The 24,280-nt window shown below is 44.8% G+C and overlaps 1 protein-coding gene across 9 annotated transcripts in view; it reads right to left on the minus strand.

Annotated features, from left to right (window-relative positions):
- Positions 1-1,011: 1,011 nt before the first annotated feature.
- The window catches only part of LOC125928552 (zinc finger protein 3), a 33,574-nt gene continuing 10,305 nt past the window's right edge, over positions 1,012-24,280 (minus strand). For 5 of the 9 annotated variants that reach the window (XM_049639284.1, XM_049639283.1, XM_049639281.1 and 2 more), the window contains exons 4-5: positions 23,756-23,945; positions 20,378-21,640 (exon numbers count right to left, since the gene is read on the minus strand). In XM_049639284.1, the coding sequence (XP_049495241.1) occupies positions 20,808-21,640; positions 23,756-23,945 (1,023 nt within the window). In that variant the 3' untranslated portion in view covers positions 20,378-20,807. Of the gene's footprint in view, positions 3,750-5,372; positions 5,500-5,805; positions 5,898-7,146; positions 7,285-9,796; positions 9,913-11,208; positions 11,420-20,377; positions 21,641-23,755; positions 23,946-24,280 lie in introns of those variants that run through there. The other 4 variants (XM_049639287.1, XM_049639286.1, XM_049639288.1 and 1 more) reach the window with 4 other exon arrangements.

Raw genomic sequence — 24,280 nt, forward strand, 5'->3', positions numbered from 1 at the left:
CATTACGGGAAATAGGGATAATCAGGAGAATCAGATGAATAAAATGTTATGGCAACTTCAAAGATATTTAAAAAGGGGCGTCTGGGTGGCTCAGTTGGTTTTAAGCATCCGACTTCAGCTCAGGTTATGGTCTCACGGTTCGTGAGTTCCAGCCCCACATCAGGCTCTGCTGACAGCTCAGAGCCTGGAGCCTGCTTCAGATTGTCTCCCTCTCTCCGTGCCCCTTCCCTGTTCACGTTCTGTCTCTCTCTCTCAAAAATGAACATTAAAAAAAAAAAAAAAGATACTTAAAAAATATGGACACCTGAGTGGCTCAGTCAGTTGAGCACCTGACTTTGATTCAGGTCATGATTTCACGGTTTGTGGGTTCAGGCCCCACACTGGGCTTTGTGCTGACAGCATGGAGCATGTTTCAAATTGTCTCCCACTTTCCCTGCTCCTGCTCTCAAACATTAAAAAAATAATAATTTTTAAAAAGATATTTAAAAAATAAACCCAATTTCACGCAGTGGTCCAGATCAGTCCCAGGTCTGAGATGCCCTGAAGGAGGGAATCATGAGGTCTTTGCGTGGCGGGGGAGTTCAGCGTGTGGGCAGAGCAGTGGTCGATCATGTGCAGGGACCATTCATCACCTAGCAGCTCTGCCTGTTCAGGGGTCTTTTCCAGAGCTCTGCAACAGGACTCTCCACGTAAGTGAACATGCTCGGCCCACCCCAAACCGTCCTGCCTGGAACCTCTTCTCTAAAACATACAATGTTTTACAAGATCTTGCTCAACTTTATCTCTTCCCAGAAATTTTCTCTTTTCCATTACTGGTTCATCCTCTTCAGTGTGTATATGTTTAGGCTCCATCCTCAGAAATTATTTTATAGGTCTGACTTGGGGGGCTTGGAAACCTACATTACTAATAAGCAGCCTAATGATTCTAATATGGATAGTTCATGGTCTACACTTTGAGGAACAAAATCAACCTGCAAGTACGTGGTGACTGTCAAAGAAGAGCCGAAAGAATGAGTTTCATTATAGCTTTAAGAAATTAAAAACATATCAGGTGTTCACAATATATGCTCCCAAGTTTTTTAGAGGCCAGTTCCAGACACTTCCTCATCTTTTGCATAAGACTTTCATCTCAACCTTCCTTCTCGTGACCGGAACACCCTCCCACCAAGCGCCCAAACAAGAAGTCTACATATGCCCATTGCTACCCAACAATGTACACACTTGTCAGGGGCCCCACACCCGGTAACACCTTTCTAGTTTTGGTTGCTGGTCTTAAGTCAAGAGCACACGGCACACAAAATCCGACGTGTGGGTATGAGATGGGAGCAGCTGTGTAAATGGGAGTCTGTGGCAGTACCTGGAGTCTTGAGAGAAAGAGGTCATGTGTTTGTGACTGAAAGAAAAATAGTTGTCTGTAAAAAATTTTAAAGATTCACCTTTAAAGATTCCAGTTCTAGTCACCGTTTCCTATTTTAACTGAAATAAATTTGTGCTCCTGCACAAAAACACACTCACTCTCTCCTTCTAAGAAACTATTCTGTTTAATAGTGCACTTCATTTATGCTACAGGATGAGCAGGATTGGGAAGACAGAACCAAAGATCATCCCTTCAGCTGGGAAACTCGGGAGCTCCATCCTAACCCAGCAACGCGGCCCAGTCAGGCCAGAGACTCCCTTCTCTGGGCTTTGCTTTTTCTTTGCATTCATACTTGGCTGCTGAAGTCAGAAGTGGGGTCAGGAGGGATCCGGCTGCTGGGGCCAGGTGTCATAGGTCACAGGGGACAGAGGGCAGGGCAAGCTGGCTGAGTGAGCTCCATAAAAGCATTCCTAGTAACTGGGGGTTTGGATTAAATCACTTTCCAACACAGGAGTGGGGAGAGAACAGGGAGAGAGCAGGAGGGAAACCAGGCCAATGCCAAACGCTTCTGCTCCTCTCCGTTAGACTTACTGGTATTCGGATGGATTTCGCAGCCATATCTATCACAGGAGGGAAGTACAAGGAGTTCTCCAACAAAACTGCCTGCCTTGCTGCTCTTGGAAACCTGGGCTTGCTACTCCAAGAGCCCTGCAAAATAGTTATCACAGAAAACCTCTTGGGGTTCCCCCCCCCCAATAAAATAACACATCCCTCAGCACCAAGTTTTTCCATAATTAATGAAGTCATGAGACAACAAAAAAATAGCACATTCCTTATCAAAACTTAAAGCTGGATTAGGAACAGTGGCTTTGAAATACAGCCTCCATTTCCCCTTCTTATCAAATAGGACTCAGAACATTCTTTCCACTGCCTTCTGTGCTGACTATACTGACTCCGACTACAGGAATCCTTGGAATTTTATTCCTACTGTGCTTCCATTCCCCACCTTGGAAAGAAAGGCTCCTCTGGTGTGAAAGAAATGGTCTAGTGCAAACTCCCTTCCAGAATGGAAGGTGATAAGTCCCAGAGCCTCCCTCTTATTCACAGCACTTAACCTGCCGCTCGCCACCTGGTGTCATTCTTGGGGAAACAGACTAGGTAGCTTCATCACTGTGCCAGGATGATTTGCCCAATTTGCCCCATTCTCTAAAGTGAAAGGGTTGAGTCGGAAGGGATACATTCTAAGTTATTCATACTCATATAGTAAGGCAGGAGCTCTTTAGACTCAGAGGAAGTGAGGAAAACAGGTGTGTGGCTGTCTTTCATGTAGACTCTTGGATATTTAATTCAGCAGTAACTCTGAGAGAACTTTTGCTCATTCCCATCACATTCAAAGGCTTCTCTCCAGTGTGAATTCTCTGATGGCGAACAAGGGCTGAGCTATACCTAAAGGCTTTCCCACACTCACTACATTCATAGGGATTCTCCCCTGTGTGGATTCTTTGATGCTGAATAAGGCCTGAACTATAGGTAAACTTTCCTCCACATTCCATACATTCATAGGGCTTCTCTCCAGTGTGGATTCTCTGGTGCTGATAGAGGTGTGAGCTCTGGCTGAAGGCCTTCCCACACTCGTTACATTCATAGGGCTTCTCTCCAGTGTGGATTCTCTGGTGATGGATGAGGGTGGAGCTCCTACTAAAAGCCTTCCCGCATTCATTACAAGCATACGGTTTCTCTCCAGTGTGGATTCTCTGATGATGAGTGAGGGTAGAGCTCCAGCTAAAGGTTTTCCCACATTCGTTACATTCATAGGGCTTCTCCCCGGTATGGATCCTCCGATGCAGAATGAGGGCAGAGCTACAACTAAAGGTCTTCCCACAATCATTACATTCGTAAGGTTTCTCTCCGGTGTGGATCCTCTGATGCTGAATAAGGTGTGAGCTCTGGCTGAAGGCCTTCCCACACTCACTACATTCGTAGGGTTTCTCCCCCGTGTGGATTCTCTGATGTTGAATAAGGTCTGAAGTTCTATTAAAGCTCTTGCTACATTCATCACACTTATGGGGTCTGTCTCCCACAGGAAGTCTCTGATGCGAAATGAGGTTAGGACTCACAGTGAAGCTGTTCCCAAAATCATTATACTTCTCACTTCTCTCTCCTGCAGGGCTTAGCTTTTCCTCAACTGTCACTTGACCAAAATCTTCTATCTTCCTATTCAATCTTTCTCCAGAGGAGTTCCCCATTTGCCTCTTTAGACTGACTTTTTGTTCATAGGCTTCTTCAAACTTAAGACCCTGAGAAATATCCTTTTGGAATCTTCCCAACAGCACCCCACGTGATCCTGTATCTTCAGAAATTTCTTGATCGTGCTCAGTTCTGGTCTCACCATCTGGCACAATACAAAATACAAACATCACTTGTCCCTTGTGGAAGAAAGAATCAAAATCAGAGGGCAGGATAATTACGAGAAGAATGTTCATAGGGCTAAAAGCACATGCCTCTTACCTGCGTGCAGACCTGCCCAGGCTGGGGGCAGCCGAGGCATGCTAAGATAATTGCCTTGAGGAAACAGTGAAGGAGAAAGGCAGGAAGCAAAATCAAAGCAAAAAGAGTTAGAAGTAAGGAGAAGGCTGGAGATGGGAGGAGAGAAAGACAGACCAGGCAGAGGCAGGGAACCAAAAACAGAAGAGAAAGGACATGCTGTTCAATGAAGTGACAAAGTCCCCACAGAGGTCAGAGACTGCAAATACAAGTGGGGAGATGGTGGCTTTCAGAAAATAGGGGAGAACAAATACAAGCAAGCAAGCACAGAAGGCTGATGGGAAACAGCAGCAGAGCAGGAAGAAGCGACAAGGGGGAGGCCACACATGCCAAACCCATGGGAACAGGCAAAAGATAGAGTTCAGTCCATCTCTGGGCCCTAGGCCTAGGAGGCTGTGCTAGGATGTAAGGATTTGACTCATTTGACTTCTCAGTTTTCACTACTTTGGGGTTTTCAAAGGGAGTTTCAGGGACAGAGGATGAATGAGAAGGATTTAGATAGTCAGCATTTTTACTCTGTCAATGTTTTAAAAAGTAAAGATAGGACAATGAACGTCAGCGACAGAAACAGCTGTTTCTCCCTCATCTGAATAGGCACCTCTCAGGACCTCCTTGTTCTCAGCTCCCTTCAAACCCAGGACTTTCGACTCTTCCTCTCAATGCAGCCCAAAGATTGTGTCAAAATCCAGAAATGGAAATCCGCCGTGGGGGAAGACATGGGATAAGGTCATGTCAAGCAGTCCCAGAGCTCAATTCCAGACCCAGGGCTTGCAGGGGCCTGAAAGGAAATGTACAGGGGTCTCCAGCGGGAGTCAGGGAGACCCCCTGGCACCGCCCAGAGAATGTTCTCACTGGAAGCGAATGACAGACAAGGAATTCAGTCCACAGACTAAAGGTTAAAGAAGCCAGCTGTTCCCCGAAACAAGCAGAGATCTCTACCAGAGCTGCTGCACTTGGCCCTGAACAAAGCAACAGATCCCCAAAGGTAGTACAACAGAGAAGAGAAGGAGAGTTCCAGATGTGCCCTTGGGCACAGAGCAGGGCCTCCACGTTTAGGGATCCCAACAGGCTAATCTTTTGGAAAAGGCTCTCAAATATACATTAAGAATCACAGGGAGAAAAGCACCAGATATAGAGCCGAAAGACTAGGTTCAAGTCCTGCTACTTGCCAGCTACACATAAAGCACATGTAAAGCACTGAAGACCTCTGACTTCTCTTTCCTCGCCTGTAACATGAGGAGACTACCAGCGGCCTCCATCACTGTGTTACTGAGAGGTAGAGAGAATGTATACAAAACCTCTTTACAAACTCCAACTTACTACACAAACAGGAGTTACTATCATGATTGTTGTTAGAACTTTCTAAGATTAAGTCAATCCTTAGCTGATCATTTTGTGATTCGACTATTACTACCAAACAAGGAAACAGAAAAATGCCACGGGACTTTTACTGAGAAAGCAAACTCCTTACCCAGCGAGAACACATTTCCATAATTCTCCAGCATCACATCCCTATAGAGGTCCCTCTGAGCAGGCTCCAAACGCTTCCACTCCTTTCGGATGAAGTACACAGCTACATCCTCAAATGTCACCAGCTCCTGAAACAACACGGTCTTGCATGCAATTTCAGGGTGAGGGATGGGACTGGCAGCACCAAATAAATAAATAAATTAAGTAAGTAAGTAAGTAAGTAAGTAAGTAACGGGATGAGGCCGAATGATGCGTATCTACGAGGTGGGGGAGGAGGTTATGGTGCAGGAAGAGAGGAGTCCGTTATTCAGCAGGAAAGGACCATGTCCCTGATACAGCGAATCACAGTTTCGGGCACCAAATGGATGTCACCGCACAAACGTTTCCACAAAATGGTAAGGAAAAAAAGAAGGATAAAGGAAACCACAGCTCACCTGGGACTTGGCCTTTAGCAGTGCAGCTGCCAACATCTCATCCCCCAGGCTGTCCTTGTCAGAATACGCAGGAACTTTTGAGGAAGGAAGAGCTGAAAGACAATAAAAGGGTCCGTGAGTGAAGTCATCTGCTCTCTGGCCTCCGAACCCACAGTAAACTCACGGGGTCCTGGAACAATCTAGGGCCCACTCCCTCTTACACATCTAAGTTTCATTCCCCAGTGGCTGTGAAAGGTGCTTACACAGGCACATTCAGTGTGCATCCCTCCTCCAGAGGAGGGATGTCCAAAGCCCTGTTGATGCTGCTCTCCATCTGCCCCAGGTCCCTTCCTTTCTGTCCAGTCGCTGCTTCTCAGGGAAGCAGGCCCAGTCCTCCCATTAGTGATCAGCACCTTCTTGTCCTTTCTCCCAAGCTTGGATAGAAACGTAGACATTCCTGCTCACGTCCCTTCCACCCCTCTCTGCATTTCTCAACTCAAACTCATGCATGAAGGTCTCTTAGACCAGAGGAAACCAGTAGCCTGACTGAACAGATAATGCCCATTATTCTTTCTCTTCATCCCCAAGATCAAATCTAAATACTACATGTTTCCTGTTTCTGTGCTTGATCACGTATCTGCTTCTGTAATTCTATTTTTTTTTTTATAAGTAGGCTTCACGCTCAGTGCAGAGCCCAATACGGAGCTTGCACGACCCTGAAATCAAGACCTGAGCTGAGATTAAGAGTCAGATGCTTAACTGACCGAGCTAGCCAGGTGCCTCTTCTTTAATCCTTAAGTTAACATATTTGCCCCTTAGAGACTCTAAACCCCTAGAGACACTGGATTGTGTACAATAACCTACAGAGTTCCTTACGTGCTTCTTCCTGATAAGCATACCCTTTAGGACTGTAATTGGCTCTAAGTCAGTGGCACAGTAGATGGAAGCAAAATACAAATACTTTAATGGCTTCTACTCATTTTATCCTTTTGCCTGTGACCTACAAAGCCAAGAGCCCCCTCAAGTGCAAGCTCCTAAAGTACACAAACGAGGACTACGAAGTTGGCAGCTACCAAGCACCTGGAAGTCTGTGATTATAACGGTTTTCTTAATTCCGCATGAGGTACCAACAGCACTTCAAAAATGCCCGAGCTATAAAACCTGGTAAGTTGTACATCATTATCGTCTTTAGTCAGCTTTCCCTCCAGACTATTAGCTACTGACCTAAATGATTAGCTGCCGAAAGGGAAGGACTGTGTCTCCGCTACACGTGGATTCCAGTAGCTGGCCCAGCGCCTGGTGAATAAGAGAATGCAATGGGGAATGTCTGAATGCAAGAATAAATGAATCCCTGTTGCTTACCACTCTCAAGCAGGGGCTGAGGTTCCTGAGATACGCAATCAGCCTGAGTTTCCATCGGTAGGGCCAGAAGCTCTGGGTCTCTGGTCTACTATCTGCAGACTCAGCAGGAAGAAGGTTTTGAATGAGAATGCGGAAGCACTGCAGAAGCAAAGTTCAAGGTGCAATGGTTAAAAAAAAAAACAAAACAGATGAACAACAAAAAAAAAACCTCCTGGGAGCTAGTATTTCAGGTAGTCCGGAAGACTAGCAAGAGAAAAACACAGAAACTGGGACCAGCCTTCCAGATCCTGGTAAATACATACACCTGCTCCCTGTGATGAACCTGCACGGGCACCACAGAAAGGGCCCCATTCCTAGACAACATCCCACCTCTGGCTCCCACAATGTACTGAGTGATATTTGTAACGACAAAAGATGTGGAATACTGGTGTCAAATAATGACACTAACAGAATGAAACACTAAGCAACGACTGAAATAAAAAACAGAAGAAAACGAAAAAGTGTGCACACATATATTTACAAAACGTGTATGTGTTGTATCAACTTTTAAGGATGTTTAGGATAGTGCGTAAAGCTAAACATTTACAGATTCTTTTTCTTTCTTTCTTTCTTTCTTTCTATCTATCAAGAGAGAGGGAGGGAGGGAGGGAGGAGGGGAGAGGGGGAGAGAGAGGGAGGGAGGGAGGGAGGGAGGGAGAGGGAGGGAGGAGGGGAGAGGGGAAGAGAGTGAGAGAGAGGGAGGGAGGGGGAGGGAGGGGGGAGAGAGAGAGGGAGGGAGGGAGAGAGGGAGGGAGGGAGAGAGGGAGGGAGGGAGAGAGGGAGGGAGAGAGAGAGGGAGAGACAGAGAGAGAGGGAGGAGGGGAGAGGGGGAGAGAGAGAGCGAGAGAGAGGGAGGGAGAGAGAGGGAGAGAGAGAGAGAGGGAGGGAGGAGGGGAGAGGGGGAGAGAGGGGGAGGGAGAGAGGGAGGGGGAGGGGGAGGGAGAGGGAGAGGGAGCACGAGCAGGGGAGGGGCAGAGAGAGGGAGACACAGAATCCAAAGCAGGTTCTGAGCTGTTAGCACGGAGCCTGATGCAGGGCTCGAACTTAGGAGCCATGAGATCATGACCTGAGCAGAAATCGGATGCTTAACTGACTGAACCACCCAGGCACCCCTTTGCAGATTTTTAAAAAAAAACCCTCACAGACAGTAGAACTAGGAAAAAAAAATTTTACTTTATTAGGCTTCTAGCTATTGTACCAAATTTTGAGGATAAGGGGCCACGAAACAGCACCTAAATAGCAGAGATTGGAAAAACTTTTCATGAGTTTTCTGGCTCCCCTTTAAAAAACCCTGGGGAAAGAACACCTGATGCCCAGAACTAGGGCAAACAGCTCAGATTAATTAAATAAGATAAATCCTTCCTCTCCTAAGATGGTCGTCTGCTTCCAGTCTCAGCCAAAGGCAGGATGCCACTGAGGGACAGGGGCTCCTTCTGTGGTCCTCGTGCAGTGTCATCACAGAGAGCAGGTGTATGTATACACCAGATCTGCAGGCCTGGTCCCCATCACCGAGAAGGCAGCAGCCAGCCTTCTTTCTATCTCCCCTTTCTCCTAATATATCTCCTTGGAGAAGAATCTAAATCCCTGACGCAGGGACCAATACTTTGTTAAGAAACATAAGCTTACTTATTACTCCCTGCTGATGTCCCACTGCTCAGTTGCTATGACCAGCAAAAGAGATCTGTTCTTTGTGGCTCGAGTGAATAAAATGAAACATCAGTATCTAGACCGAGGTTTGGATCTCAAGTGGAAGTTTCTACTGCCCTCTTGAATGCTGTGACAAGAACCAACAGACCCAGGAAAGGCGCAGCAGCTACCAGAGCTTCCTTGCACTTAGGCAAGAGAATAGAAAAAAAAAAACACCTGGATTTCATCTACCTCCCTCTTTACATATTTGTTCGTATAACAAACAACTGTTGAGTGTACTACACTGCAAGGCCCTACCGAAAGGAGTAAAAGCACAGGAACGTAAGCGGTATCTGCTTCCTCATTATAGACCGCTGCATTCACAGAAGGCATAAAAAGGGGCGGGGCCCAGAGAGTCACTCAGAGCTCACAGAACTCTTGTCTTTGGGCACCAAGGAGGTACAGAATGCCCACCACCAAAGTCTTTACACAGAGAAAGGCACTGAATGAGGCACGGGCCAGGCCCAAGGGCAATCAAGGTGACACACCCTACTGCCACCAGAGCTCTCCTCGCTGGGTCCCTTCAACTCTGTCTCAGAGCCAGCCATCTTTTGTTCCTATCAACCAACTTTACAATTTCCAGGACTGTTTATAAGCAGACCCCTCCAACTAATCAGCTCTTAGTCCAAACTCTCTTTAAAGGAAAATCAGAGGCTCTGACTCCAGAGGAAAAAAAGTAAGCCTCCCTCCTCACAGCTGGGTTAACCAAAGCTGGAACTCAAAGGCATATTGTTGAGAACAAGTCCCCAGTGTCTGGATCAGTACACAGTGTTTCTCGTGGGAAGAAAAATCTCCATTGTGCCCCCACAGCGTCAGGTCCAGGCAGGGCCCTTCCTTGCTCTGCTGCCAACACCTCTCCCTGAAGCTGCTCCTGGGGACCGAGAAAGATGACCTGGCAGTGAGAACGAGTCATGAAAAGCTTTACCTGCTGGAATCTTTCCTTCCTTCTTTGGAGTTAGTTGCTAGAGTGGCAATTACCGGGAATTTGGAAGCCTCTGTTCAAGTTCCTGGGAATTCTAACTTTAGTTGATGCCAATGCTGCTGTGTGATTAAGGAAAAAAATTTTTTTTAAATATTCATAAACTTCATTTCTACTCAGACAAAGAAGAAAAAAAAAAAAGACAGAGAGAGAACATATACTAATCAATATAATTAAGACTACAACTGGTACTTGGGTTGAACTCCTAGAGAGGTGAAAGGCAACTGAAATTTCTCCAGGTCAACCTTCTACCCAGTGTAAGAAATGGCTGCCTGGCTGGCTCAGTCAGTAAAGCATGCAACTCTTGATCTCAGGGTTGTGAGTTCAAACCCCACGAAAGAAAGGAAATAAAGAAAAGAAAGAAAAGACCTTCTCAAGTTCCCAATATTCTGACAGCTAACGTGCAAGAAACTCTCAAATTCAGCAGGGAGTCTGTTTCATGGCTGCACAGCTCAGCCATCAGAGGTCTTCGGCTAGAGCTGAAAATCTATCCCTGTGGACCTTCACCTCACAGAGGCCTAGTACCCTATGGAGCTTCAAGAATAGAATCTTTTCTTTCCAGGCAACTGTTGATCAAACACTTGTAAACCACACTGATGCCCACTCTCTACAAACTTCTCTTCTTGGGGATAAATACCTTTAGCTCCTCTCATTCCATAGATTTCAGGTTCATCATCCTGCTTATCCTCCCCTGGAGTCTACAAATGCCATTCAGAACGTAAACATCCTTCTGCGTTCAATCCCACTTCAAAAGCCGATCAAATCAGGGATCTAACACAACTGAAAATGGGAGCCACACACAGCTGTACCATTCCCCGTAAGAGACTCGATTTATTGAACGCCCGTAGGATTATTCCCGGGATCTGAGTTTGCACACTCCGCTCCTTCGCCCCATTCCAGACCAAGTTCTAACTGCGAATACTTCGTTGAACTCCTCAGATCCTCAGACCCGTCTAAGTAAAAATAGACTTCCCCTGCCGCTGGCGCGAACAACCGCGTCAACAATAAATAAAAGCGTCTGGGAGAATTACCAAGTTAGGGGCGCTGTCATCAGCTGTTCTAAAGAGAGGGACCCGTTTACAGCCATACTGGAACTTTTAAGTGCTCCAACTGGGCAAAGTCACAAAACCAGAACCAGAGCCCCTTTCCTCCCGTCCTGGCAGGGCCCCGTTTGGAGGAAGGAAGCCCCGGGGGAAGCGGAGTCCAGGACCGGCTGCGGGGGACGGAGCGGCGCGTCCCGGCGCCCTGCTCCGGGCGGGCCTGGGGGCCCCGCGGGCCGCAGCGGCGCGGACACCACCCCCTTCCCCGGCGACCACAGTCTCCGTCTCACCGCGAGCCCCGGGGGCGGCCGGACTCACCCTGGGGGCAAGGACGGGAGATCTGGGGAGCCGGACACGGGCCAGGCCGTGTCGGACCCTGTCACAGATCCACACACCGGGACAGAACAAAGAACGGAAGTTCTCTCTGTTTCGCTTCCGGGTCGGGGCTTTTCACCGCCCACGCTATCCCCCGAGGCCCCTCCGCGCCCACTTGTTCTCTCTAGGAACATGGGAGGTGTTCTCCTCTCGGTGGTTTGGCGCCCTCGCCCATACCGGCCCTGGCTTTCCGGCCCGCCGCCGCGCCCCCTGTTGGCTGGGCCAGGCGAAGAGCCGCGTACCTCGGCCTATGAGCGCGTGCTCGGGTGCCGCTGACCGCGAGCAGGCGGCGGGGCGGCCGGGGTCTCCCACGAGCTGCCGAGGGCAGGGGAGAGCGCACCTTGCCCCAGCGACCGGGGTCCCAAGCCGACCCTCTGCAAAAAGCAAGACTTTCGAAGGATTCATCAATAGAAAAAAAAAAAAAATCACCTTTATTTTAAATTCCCAAATAAACCAAGTTTATGTTTCAAAAACCAAGTTTTGTGTTTGTTTCATGTAAAAATGCCCCCTTTAAATTACTAAAATCTGAAGAAGCCATTGCAGCCCGTCAGAGAGTTACCGTAAAGACAAAACCTGCACAAGCTGATGGGAGAGAAAAGTCGGGGAAGTTACCGATGGATGCATCCGAAGAAAACAAAACAGGCGAAGCCCCCCTGCAGGTACCAAATGTGTGAAATGCTTGAAGGAATTAGGGGGAGGCTTCCCGTTTCCCTCACTTTTATGCCTTCACTGGAGGATCCCTGTAAGTGTCCGGAATCAAATCCTTACAAAAACGAGACCTTGTGATATCCTGCGCAACGAGGGCCCTCCTGGCTCCCCTTGTAGCCCTGCCTCCCATTTGATCCCAGCTTTCACTACATCCAGTATTTATGGTGCCCATGGTCAGCTCTGCGATTGCAACAGAACTTACTCTCCACTGACTTGCAGTCTAAGAGCCATAATTTAAATAACCAATTCCAGGAAAACATGATAAGTGCTAGGGAAAGGAGACTTTCCAGAAGTGTTTGCAGGCCCTGGAGGGGAAGGGAGGTGCAACAGACAGAGGGAACAGCCAGGGAAAAGGCCTGGAGGCAGGACAGAACAATGCACTAGTAACGCATATAACTTGTGCCTGGCCTGAGAAGGGTGGGGCCCATACCCAGTCCTTCTAGACCACAGTGAGATTTTGAGCAAATACTTGGCATATCCAAGCCACTCAGTAAACTCAATACCCACCCACACCCCCCACCAAAACAAAACAAACACACACAACCCCTGTTTTTTGTTTTTTTGTTTTTAATCTCTTCATTCTGTTTTCTTCCACTCCTAACCTCAGGGACAAGAAGTTCAAGAGCTATGGAAGGAGGCAGTGGCAAGCAGAACAGGGAAGGGTGGAAATAGAGGGAGTCTCTTCAAAATGGGATTGTTCTGTAAAAGGTCTCCTAATGCCAAACCAAGCGGAACAGCTGACTCCCAGCTGAAGGTGCTGACTCCCAGCACCTTCAATGCAATCAGCTCTATTACTCTGGGGCTCAGAAGTCAATTTGTAATTTACGCGGGCATTTGCCCCAGAGCCCAGCCACTTGGGTAATTCTCAGCTAGTTCTCAAATGCTACACTCTTAATGATTATTCTTCTGAGTCCATGATCTCTATAGTGCCATGAATCACCTAAGGGACTCTCAAAGCAGTCCACCAAGGTGGGAAAGAAAGTAGCTGAATTTTGTAAAGCTTTTACCTAAAACAAAGAGAAAAAATGGAGTAAAAAGGTAAGCCTTCCCAAAAGTCAATAGGAGGGCATGCACTAGTGGCCTCACTGGGGGGTTTCGTGTCAGACTATACCAGTCTTCAGACAAGGATATGAGCAACCTGGCAGGTAGGGATGGGGGATGGAGAACACAAATATTCTCAGAGAGTGTGTGTAGACAGCTAGTTTTGACAGATTCAATTTCCAGAGTCTTACATTTTCTTTTTTTTTTTTTTTTAATTTTTTTTTAACGTTTATTTATTTTTGAGACAGAGAGAGACAGAGCATGAATGGGGGAGGGTCAGAGAGAGAGGGAGACACAGAATCTGAAACAGGCTCCAGGCTCTGAGCCTGGACAGAGCCTGACGCAGGGCTTGAACTCACGAACCGCAAGATCGTGACCTGAGCCGAAGTCGGACGCTTAACTGACTGAGCCACCCAGGTGCCCCCAGAGTCTTACATTTTCTATCTGTACATCTTTAAAATTGCTCCCTTGGAAAACATCCCTATGGCCAGGGTGCCCTCCTTCACAGTCATCTTCCCTCTTGGTAGAAGATAGCTAGGCTTCTTTACCCCCAAATCTTACAGTGATATATTGATCTGGGGTGTCAAACCTTTTGGGGTACCAAGCAAAAGGATTCACTTGAAATACTGCTGCCAGTAAGGATTAGGTGAACAAATCCTTTGTGATTCAAGTGGTTTCCTATTATTTCCTGTCTCAGACTATGAGTCTGGCGTTCTCTTGTCCAGCAAGAAAGCGGGCGCAGAATTAAAGAGGCTAATGTCTATGGGGAGACAAGAGCCCTGAGTAAGGGTCCTTTCTCCATATTTATTAGGATCTTGAAAGCTTAGATATGTGATGGACGTGCAGAAAGTAAAACAGTAATCATTAACTTGTGGTGAGAGATAAAAGATCTCAGGGACACACGTTGTTAGAGGTTAGGGTCCAAACATAACCTCTCCGTGCCACACAGATGGCCATTTCCTGCAGGCCCTGCATCTGGTTATCTGTCTTTTCTAAGGACTAAGATAAATGGAGCATGCTATCCTGAGAACCATAAGTTACTCAAGATTCCATTATGGCCTGTATATCATTAGCTGTTCTCAGATGTTTTGGTCCTGTTAAGGCGGCTTTCCACCCTATGCCTTTTTAACCCATTTGTGTAAGCATACAGAATTTTTAAACCTATTTCCCATAACTTCCCTCCAGTAAAAGGAGAGGACAAAACCATTTCTGTTGTAAATCACAGTGTGATTTTGCCATGTAAAATCAACACTGCTATAACTATATTCCTTTTGCCACTCATCTCATCTATGTGGGCAGGATTTCCCAATATTTACGTCTATAAAAGCAAAAGTAGGGGGTGGTGCCTGGCTGGCTCAGTCTCTAGAGTATGCAACTCTTGATCTCTGGTTGTGCGGTTGTGCGTTCAAGTCCCATGCTGGTCTTTAAAAAAAAAAAAAGCTTTAAAAAGGAAGAAAATTTTAAAAAGAAAAAGCAAAAGTAGGAACAGATTTAATACTTTATTCTAGTAGTAGGTAATGCCCATCTATTGAGAAAAGCAAGACAGTTCCCTCAATCTCAGTGGGGTAAATTCTAATAAACATAACTTTTTGTTTATTCATCATAGATCAGATTTGTTATATGTTTATATTTTTCTCAATTGTGAAGTAATAGTTATAATGATAACCCAAACCAGGAGAAAATTTTAAAGCCTTGCATTCATACAAAATCCAGTATTAATTAAATTTGTTTATATTTAATTTTTTGCAGCAAATTATGTTAATCAGTTATCAATAAAATACTGACCTTATTTCATCTACAATCCCACACATGCTCCTCCTGATTATTTTGAAGCAAACCCCAGACATAAGTTTATCTGTAAATGTTTTGGTATAATTGCCTATATAAGGACTCTTGGAAAAATAACTGATACCATTACCACATCTAAAATATTTAATAACTTTTAAAATATTATATATGGAGCCAGTGATCAAGTTTCCCTCATTGCCTCAAAATTTTTCATTTTTTATAATCCTGTTTGAATTGTGATCCAAATAAGGTCAATGTTGAGATCAGATGATATGGATCTTAAGTTTCTTTTAATCTATGAATTCTCTTTTCATCTTATTTTTCTTCCTTGCGATTTAATAAAAAGGATGATTTATCCTGCAGTTTCCCACTGTCTGAAGTCACCTGTCTCACTGCATTGTCCTATAACATGTTCTTCAGGCCCTTATATTTCCTATAAATTGGTGATTAGATCTATACCAGAGGCTAAAAGAGTTTAAATTTCTATACTTTAGTTTTATGAATTTTGAATACAATTTTAATTTTTTGTTTCAGTCAACTTTTGCATCTGCAATCAGAGGCATGAATATACATAAAAGACTTTATCTCACTATATATGGGGTGTATACTTCAGGTTTGTGCACTTGCTATTTGTATGTTATACTTCAATCAACAATAACAAAATAACTGTCCCCCATAAAGCCTCTTAAATATGCACCCAGAAAACACTTGAAAATACAATTTCTAATCTATTTAAAAATATTCCACTATTAGTGGCTGGAATTATTTTGTGTATCTGTCTACTTCTCATTATCAATATTCCCTCTCCTCCAGCCCTCACCAGTCTCTGAGAGCAGGGACACTGACTGTCTCATCTGGCATGGGAATCCTCCAAAATCTAGAACTGCCTGACACTTAGCAGGTGTTCAACAACAACTGTGCAACAACTAAGAAATAAGGAAGTAAATATTTATGGAATTCTTTGTTTCCTTCCAATATGCCCTCAAATATATATAAACTATGCCCCAGATATTGCATGGGACATTATTATTATTAAAAATTATTTGTTGCTCACCTGAAACTCAAATTTAACAGGTCACCCTGCATTTAATCTGGCAACCCCATCTCCACTGAAACTGTACTTGTTGAAATCAAGGGGAGTGATATTTAGCTCACTTCCCTGAATTCGTTATACATGTGTTCACATTCTTCTTTGAGTTAATAGAATTCTGCAGCTCCCGCGGGAATAAGTAGGTACACTTCTTTACCCTAATTCTTTAATTTGACAGGATCCTAAGAAATGTAACTTTAGTGACTTTGGGACCTTATGGGATCTTCCATTCTTTCATGTTAGTAAAACCATGAAGTTCTTAAGGAGACTTAAATTTGTATTTGCCTATTTTGCATGGCTTTGCCTAACTCAAGATTGAAACTTACAGTCTTTTTGCTGTTTCCTTTGAGTCAGAAAATACTTCCTCATCGATTATTTTAAATTATTAATTTCTATCCTCATCAATATTGTAAAGTAGTCCATAATACCAATGTGTTTGAATAACAAGAATCAACAGAACTACTTCTCATTCTGGAAGAGATTCCAATGGCCATTCTTTTATTATTATTAGTTTTACTGTTTATTTTTGAGAGACAGACAGACAGACAGACAGAAGGTGAGTTAGGGAGGGGCAGAGAAGACACACAGAATCCGAAGCAGGCTCCAGGCTGTCAGGACGTGGGGCTTGAACTTATGATCTTGAGTTTATGACCTGAGGTGAAGTCAGACACATAACCAACTGACTGAGCCACCCAGGTGCCCCTCCAATGGCCATTCTTTTAGAACACTTGATACCAACTTTTTTATTTTTGTTAATCATTGTAGACTCTGGCTTTTTAGACTAAATATATGACAATCAACCTCAGCCAATATTCTCTTTGATGCTCAAATTGTCACTATTTTGGCCAATGTGAACTCATTTTAGGTTGATCCTTATGTCATTTCAATATAACCTCATTAAATATGAAAGCTTTTGGTACAACAAAATTGGCAGGCTCACCTTATTTTTCTCTTTGTAAAACTAGCTATTTCTCCAAGGAACACTGGTGCAGGGTTAAGGAAAAAGAAAAATATTCATCTCGGGGTTCCCGTTATTTCTGGGTAGTTGCTCATGGACAGAAATTTAAAAAGATAGGTATTAAATTTTTCTTATTGTAAAGAAATGAGTTAATGTTCATACTGCCAATCCAGTTTTACTTAAATTCTTAATTCCACAACTATACTCCTTCCTTTACCTTTTATTGGAATACCATCTTCATTCTTTAAAAATATTTGAGTGCAGGCACCTGTACACACACGCACGGTGAGCAGGGGAGGGGCAGAGAGAGAGGGACAAAGAGAGAAACTCAAGCAGGCTCCCCCCTATCAGCGCAGAGCCCCTGGGGCTCGATCCCGCTCATCTCGAGATCACGACCTGAGTGGAAATCAGGCGTTGGATGCTTAACCGACTGAGCCACTCAGGAGCCCCTGATTTGTTATTATTTAAATAAATGCCATTAAAAATAAAGTACTGGGAAAATACTATGAAAAGTATATATACAAAATTTGAGGGGCACGTGGGTGGCTCAGTCGATTAAGCTTCTGACTCTTGATTTTGACTCAGGTCATGATCTCATGGTCATGGGACCAAGCCCTGTGTCAGGCTCTGTGCTGGGTGTGGAGCCTGATTGAGATTCTCTCTCTCCCTTTCTCTCTGCCCCTCCCCTGCTCGCACTTGCTATCAAAAAAAATTTTTTTAGAAATATTCTAACACATGACAGAAAAGGTCCTAAGGTTTTTAACATATAAAGAGCTTTCATAAATCAAGAAGACAAAGACGAACAACTCAACAGAAACAAGACAAAGAATACAAGGAGACATTTCACAAAAAGAAAAGCAACTGGCCGATAAAGATAAGAAAAACACATGTTCACCATCACACATTTTATTTATTTATTTATTTATTATTTTTTTTTAACGTTTATTTTTGAGACAGAGAGAGACAGAGCATGAACAGGGGAGGGGCAGAGAGAGAGGGGGAGACACAGAATCTGAAACAGGCTCCGGGCTCTGAGCGGTCAGCACAGAGCCCGACGTGGGGCTCGAACTCACGGGCCGTGAGATCATGACCTGAGCCGAAGTCAGCCGCTTAACGGACCAAGCCACCCAGGCGCCCCACCATCACACATTTTAAAAATTAAAATGAGATATTTTCTATTAGCTTGGTATAAATTTAAAATTTATATATATATATATACCTTTAATAAGTTATATATTTAAGGTATGTAACATGGTAAATTTTGTGTATTTTACAACTTTAAAAAGTTGGAAAAAATGATTGAAATGTGTGTACTGGCTGATATCACAAATGTAGTATTAGAGTCAAAATTGGCTTATTCATCTAAAATCATGTTTTTGTATCATACACTTTATTAATTTTTTTTAATGTTTATTTTTAAGAGAGCAATAGAGCGTGAGTGGGGGAGGGGCAGACAGGGGGAGACACAGAATCCGAAGCAGGCTCCAGGCTCTGAGCTGTCAGCACAGAGACCCATGCAGGGCTTGAATTAATGAACCGTAAGATCATGACCTGACGTTTAACCAACTGCGCCAGCCACCCAGGTGCCCTTTGTATCATATACTTGAACTATATTTTAAGTCACTATAGGTAGACTAGCTGGGGTGAAATTAAGCCATTACATAGAAATGTGGAGACCACTGTGTTATTTCCTATCTCAAGATAGGTATCACCTTTCTCTCTCCTAGTAGTGGACAGTCTCCACCAAAGAGAAGGGCTGTAAGAGCTGCTGCCCTGATTCCAGGCTAGCCCTTAAGAGATTATTCTAGAAGAATGGATAAAGTCACAACGTGTTTCCTGGGATGCACAAAGCTGACACCTCATCAGCATATATACATTCTATTGGTGTAACTGAGTCCCCTCGATTCATCAGATCACCGTGTTTGGGGAGACAAAGGGTTGGAAGGACTGCTGCCCACAAATGCCAGGGGTAAGACTGCCAGGTAAGATGCAGGATGCCCGGGGAAATTTGTATTTCAGATACACACTGAATAAATTTTTTAGTAGAAGTATGCCCCAAATGTTATTTATCTAGAATCCAAATGTAAGTCCTATAAGTTTATCTGTGTGATATGGGGGGCGGCATGCTCACAAGCATCTTCAGACCAAGACAGTCTCAAAGCCCCCTGGGGGCAGTGTTCTTCCTGGCCCACCAGGATTCAACCACTCTCCTAGAGCTAAGCAGGCACTCCACCTAACCACAGGTGGGCACTGAGACTCGAGCAGAGCTCCCGTATTCCCAGTTTCTCCCATTTGTTAGCTTGTTCTGTTCAGTAGATTTGAGCTGTAGTTCCCTACAGAAGCCCATTATTGGCTTTTCTCCCCCCTTCCCTTCCTGCTCCCTCACACCTGGCTTTCTTGAATCACCTCCCTAAATAAACTCTAGGCCTTCAAGTCCTTGTATCAGACTGTTTTAGGGAAATCCAAACTGTTAACAGTCAGTGCTGGAAGTGGCCCTTGAAACTGAGCCATCAGGATGAGACTTTGGGACAGGTCACTCACTGGTCAGATGGTTAGTAAGAGGAGCCTGGTAACGAGTGCAGTAGTGATAACCCTGGCATGCTATACCATGGAATTACCAAGATTCTCACTAGTTCTAGCAAGAGATGAGGTACAGGTAGAAGGGGAAGCGTTAGCTTCTGGAATAGTCCCAGAACTTGAACATTACCGGGATAGTGGCAATTATTAGGACTGTGGAGTTTCTCAAGCTTTGAAGAAAGAAAATTATAGGCTTAGCTCAGCCAACTATCACTTCAGGGCATGTTGTGGAAGCCAAAGTCACCCATGGGAGGGATCAGTGATCCCATCTGCAGCGAGAGCAGACTGGCCTGAAAACCAGGCACACAGTTTATTGTGAGGGGGTGAGAACTCCAAAGAAAGCTAAATGCAAAACCTTGCCAAGTCATTTATGCCAAAATTCTGGGCCCTGATTGGGAAAGATTCAGATCCTGATGCATGGGACATCTGGGTAGGTGTGTCTGAGGACCCTCAACCCCCAAATTCCCCAGAACCCTCCAGCCTAAGAGACACATCTCCCTTCCCCCCTGCTGTAAGAGAGTAGCTTCTTTGTGCTTGGAGACTGTGCAAAAATCTCACCTGACGACAGTCAGGGAACAGACAGTATGGGCTAGAAGGAATCCTGTTGTATATTATTGACTTGCAGAGTTTAGAAGGAAGTTTCAGAGTCAGATTTTCAGACTTCGGTAGAGGCAGAATATATATACACAATCAAAATGCACACGGAGGCTGATGAATGTTTCCAATGATGAAAAAATGTGTCCAGTGTGCAGAAAAAAAAATTAAGCGCAACACAGCCCAAGGTACTCTAGCTGCTCTACCCTGACTTCCCAATACGCACCTTCACAAGCACTGAAAGTTCCAATGACCTCAAATCCAAATCTTCCAAGAGCTACAACCAGGCAGGAACAGTTTCCTCTCTCTAGAATAGTGTTCAATAACCGACATACCATTTATTTGAACAGTCCTGAGGCATTACAAGATGTTACAAGTTTATTCCAAATCAGATTAAATTGTGCTCAGGTGGCTCAATTCTTTACAAATCATACTTCTTGAATATATGTTAAAACAGTTAAACAGTTTCAGTGTTTCTTCCTTAATTATATTGGATATACTCAGCTTAACTATACAAAAGGCAATGCCGGCCTGGTTCAGGAGACCCAAAGTGTGGTGGGGGACCCCGTCCCAGCGAGCTGGCCAGTGGGCAGTGAGTACCCTGATGCCCTCCAGCACCTCCTTCCCACTGTGCCAACACCCAAGCACTCATTCCTCAGGCACCCTTGACGTTGAGTGAAACAAAATCTACCACTAGAGTTTATAGCGCAATTACTAGGCTTCTCCCTAGGATCCATATGCTAAAACTTGAAAAATCAAAAACCACTCAGAGAGCATGCTCAACACTTAAAGCACTTCTCCCTCTCCAGTGTGGACCCTCTGATGTTTGGAAAGATTGGACTTACTACAGAAGGTTTTTCCACAATGATTACACCAATAGGGCTTCTCCCCAGTATGGATTCTATGATGTTTATTAAAATTTGAGCTGTGGTTGAAGGCTTTCCCACACTCCTTACATTTATATGGCTTCTCTCCAGTGTGGAGTCTCTGGTGTGAACTAAGACCCGCGTGCTGACTAAAGCTCTTCCCGCACTCGTTACACTGGTAAGGTTTCTCCCCAGTGTGTATCCGGTAGTGTCGAATGAGGCTGCCTTTACCACTGAAAGCTTTCCCACAATCTTTACACTGATATGGTGCCTCTTCAGTGTGCATTCGCTGATGTTTAAGGAGGTCTGAGCTCTGACCAAAGGCTTTCCCACACTTACAGTCATAGGGCCGGTCCACCAAGTGTGTTCTGTAATGAAGGGTGAGGTTTGAACTGTGGCTGAAAGCTTTCCCACATTTGGTGCACACATATGGTTTCTCCCCAGTGTGTGTTCTCCGGTGTTTAGTAAGATTTGAGCTATTACTAAAGGCCTTTCCACACTCGGCACAAATGTAACGCCTCTCTCCTGGGGTAGGTTTAGTGGGAACCAATTCTCTGCCTTTCTTAGAACCTTTGTCTAGGAGAGGAGTTTTTGTTCCTCTTTCCTTTTCAAGGTTTACCCACTGCCTTTCTAACCTGGACTCACATTTACTGGCAATAATCACAGGAATAATATCCCTTTTGAATTCTTGAGATTCTTCAGAACTTTTCTGCTTCTCTGTTGATTCCTCATTCTGGGTGTTCGATTTATGATCTGAAACAATAAGTAGAAAAAGAACATGTCAGTTGTGTTGTGTTCTGAGAGGCAACTGTTAAAGGAGAAATTGAAATGTCACATGATGTGGATGGGTTTTAAAGGGTGACCAAGTATCGCTCTGTGAGAGGTCACAGTATCACAGATACACAAAGTCACCATCAGATCTAGTATACAGTACCAGGCTTTCACACAAGGCCGCGACTAGTAGTTGTTAGGATATAACGAGTACACAGCCTTCTCTGCCAGGAGAAGATCTTCACATAAAGAGGGCAGTAAGGCAAAACCAGGCTGCTGGGACAGCAGCAAAGGAGATGGTGATGCCCAGGCAGAAAGAAACAAGTAAGAAATATTACTGAATGGTTGAAGTTGATTAAGGAAAATAAAAAGGGTAATAAAGGAGACCAGGCTAGTGGCAAACTCACCTTCTCACAGAAGTGGAAAAGCAACAAAAGAGGACATTCGGTCCATATTCGATCATTCTAGTCCCAGATCATTATTCATTTATTTATTTATTTTTTTTAACGTTTATTTATTTTTGAGACAGAGAGAGACAGAGGATGAATGGGGAGGGTCAGAGAGAGGGAGACAAAGAATCTGAAACAGGCTCCAGGCTCCGAGCTGTCAGCACAGAGCCCGACGCGGGGCTCGAACTCACAGACCGTGAGATCATGACCTGAGCCGAAGTCGGCCGCTCAACCGACTGAGCCACCCAGGCGCCCCTCATTATTCATTTAAATGAAAGTGCTAACTTCCCATTAGAGTTTGACTCTCATCATGTAACCTACAGTGGCTATGTCTTACAATTCTTTTAGTTCTAAAGTTAATACTCCTGAAATTATATTGAAGCAATATATCTTCTTTAGAGCACTGCACTAGGCAGCAACACTTACAAGTCCATCTAATCTGTCCACATACATGGAAAAGGGGACTAAGAGAAATCCACACTGAACCACGGGCTCCCTCTGAGAACTGTCAGCCCTCCGTGAGTACAAGAGCCTCAATCAACAAGGTACTTTCCTCTCAGCCCCTTCCCTGGTCCCTGGCTCTCTCTCTCCACTCAACCCATCTATTTCCTTCCACGTTCACCCCCTACTTCCTGTCTGCTGGGGACCCCAGCAGCAGTAGATAAAAGTCCCTTTCATTCTCTGTGATGAGCAGTCACACTTGGCTACATGTACAGATTTTCCCTAAAGTTGCCATGTACTATGTGTAGGAAATAAGTAACTTAATACATAAGCTAAAAAAATTTTTTTTAAGTTTATTTACTTATTTTGAGAGAGAGGCAGAGAGAGAGAGGGAAAGAATCCCAAGCAAGCTCCATGCTATTAGCACAGAGCCTGATGCAGGGCTCGATCTCATGAAGTGTGAGACCATGACCTGAGCTGAAATCAAGAGTCAGATGCTTAACCAAATGAGCCACCCACGTGCCTCTAAGCTAAAAATTTTAAATAGCCTTATGAACTGGAAGCTGAAAAGAATTTACCAGGGACCATTTCTGCATAATCCAATGCTGACGTTAACAGGTTCACCCAATTATTAACAATATTAACAAATAAACAAGCATCATCTCTTACTGGTTCATTCAACCTGTCACACCTCTGTGAACAGTCTCCTTTTTTACATTTTTAAAATGTTTATTTATTTTGAAAGAGAGAGAGAGAGAGAGAGAGGGAGGGAGGGAGGGAGGGAGAGAGGGAGAGAGGGAGAGAAAGCACTACTGGGGAGAGGCAGAGAGAGAGAATCCCAAGCAGGCTCCTCACTGCCACCACAGAGTCCAACGTGGGACCTGATCCCATGAATCATGAAATCATGACCTGAGCTAAAATCAAGAGTGGGGGACAGACTGAGCCACCCAGGGGCCCCGAACAGTCCCTTTTTTAAACTCACTTCAACCCACCCTTTCAAGAGAAGAGGATGTCATGTTCCCTTGCTAGGACTCTGGCTGAGATGCACCTAGGGATGAAAGGCACTCAGGCACTCATTCTGCCTCTGCAGCCAGACCAGGCAAGTCAGTGTAGGGCACTGCCTTGCAACCGGGGATTAGAATTATTCTGTTTCTTTCACCACAAAGGCCCGGGGCACCAAGCAGGTGGCATGACAGACAGCCCCTACCTTGACTCTGTTTCAGCTCTGGAGTGAAATCCTGCTCTTCCCCAGTCTCCTGAATGTACAAGGGCTCCCAAGCTTCGCATCTGTGACTGGTCTCCACAGACTGGGGCTGCACACTGCTTGGAAACTTAGCCGTTCCTGAAGAGGACCTCTTCTCCCACATCTGTTTCTGCTCATTTGGAGGCGGTGAGGCCTAGAGACAATGAGGAATGATGGAGTTTATGCACAGCTCACCTTGGAACTACAATGGGTCTGAACTACCCAGGTCCACTTAAACACGCATCTTTTTGAGACATACAATATAGTAAATGTGTCTCTTATGATTTTCTTAAGGCTTTCCTTTCTCTAGCTTACTTTACTACAAGAATGTAGCATAGAATACATATAACATACAAAGTAAGTGTTAATTGACCATTTATGTTATTGGTAAGGCTTCTGGTCAACAGTAGACTATTTAGAAGTTTCAGGGGAATCCAAAGTTATATTGGGATCCTCAAATGCACATGTCCTGGGGAGGCGGGGCTGACA

Source organism: Panthera uncia, chromosome E3 (assembly GCF_023721935.1).
Source record: "Panthera uncia isolate 11264 chromosome E3, Puncia_PCG_1.0, whole genome shotgun sequence".
In the NCBI taxonomy this organism is placed as follows: Eukaryota; Metazoa; Chordata; class Mammalia; order Carnivora; family Felidae; genus Panthera; species Panthera uncia.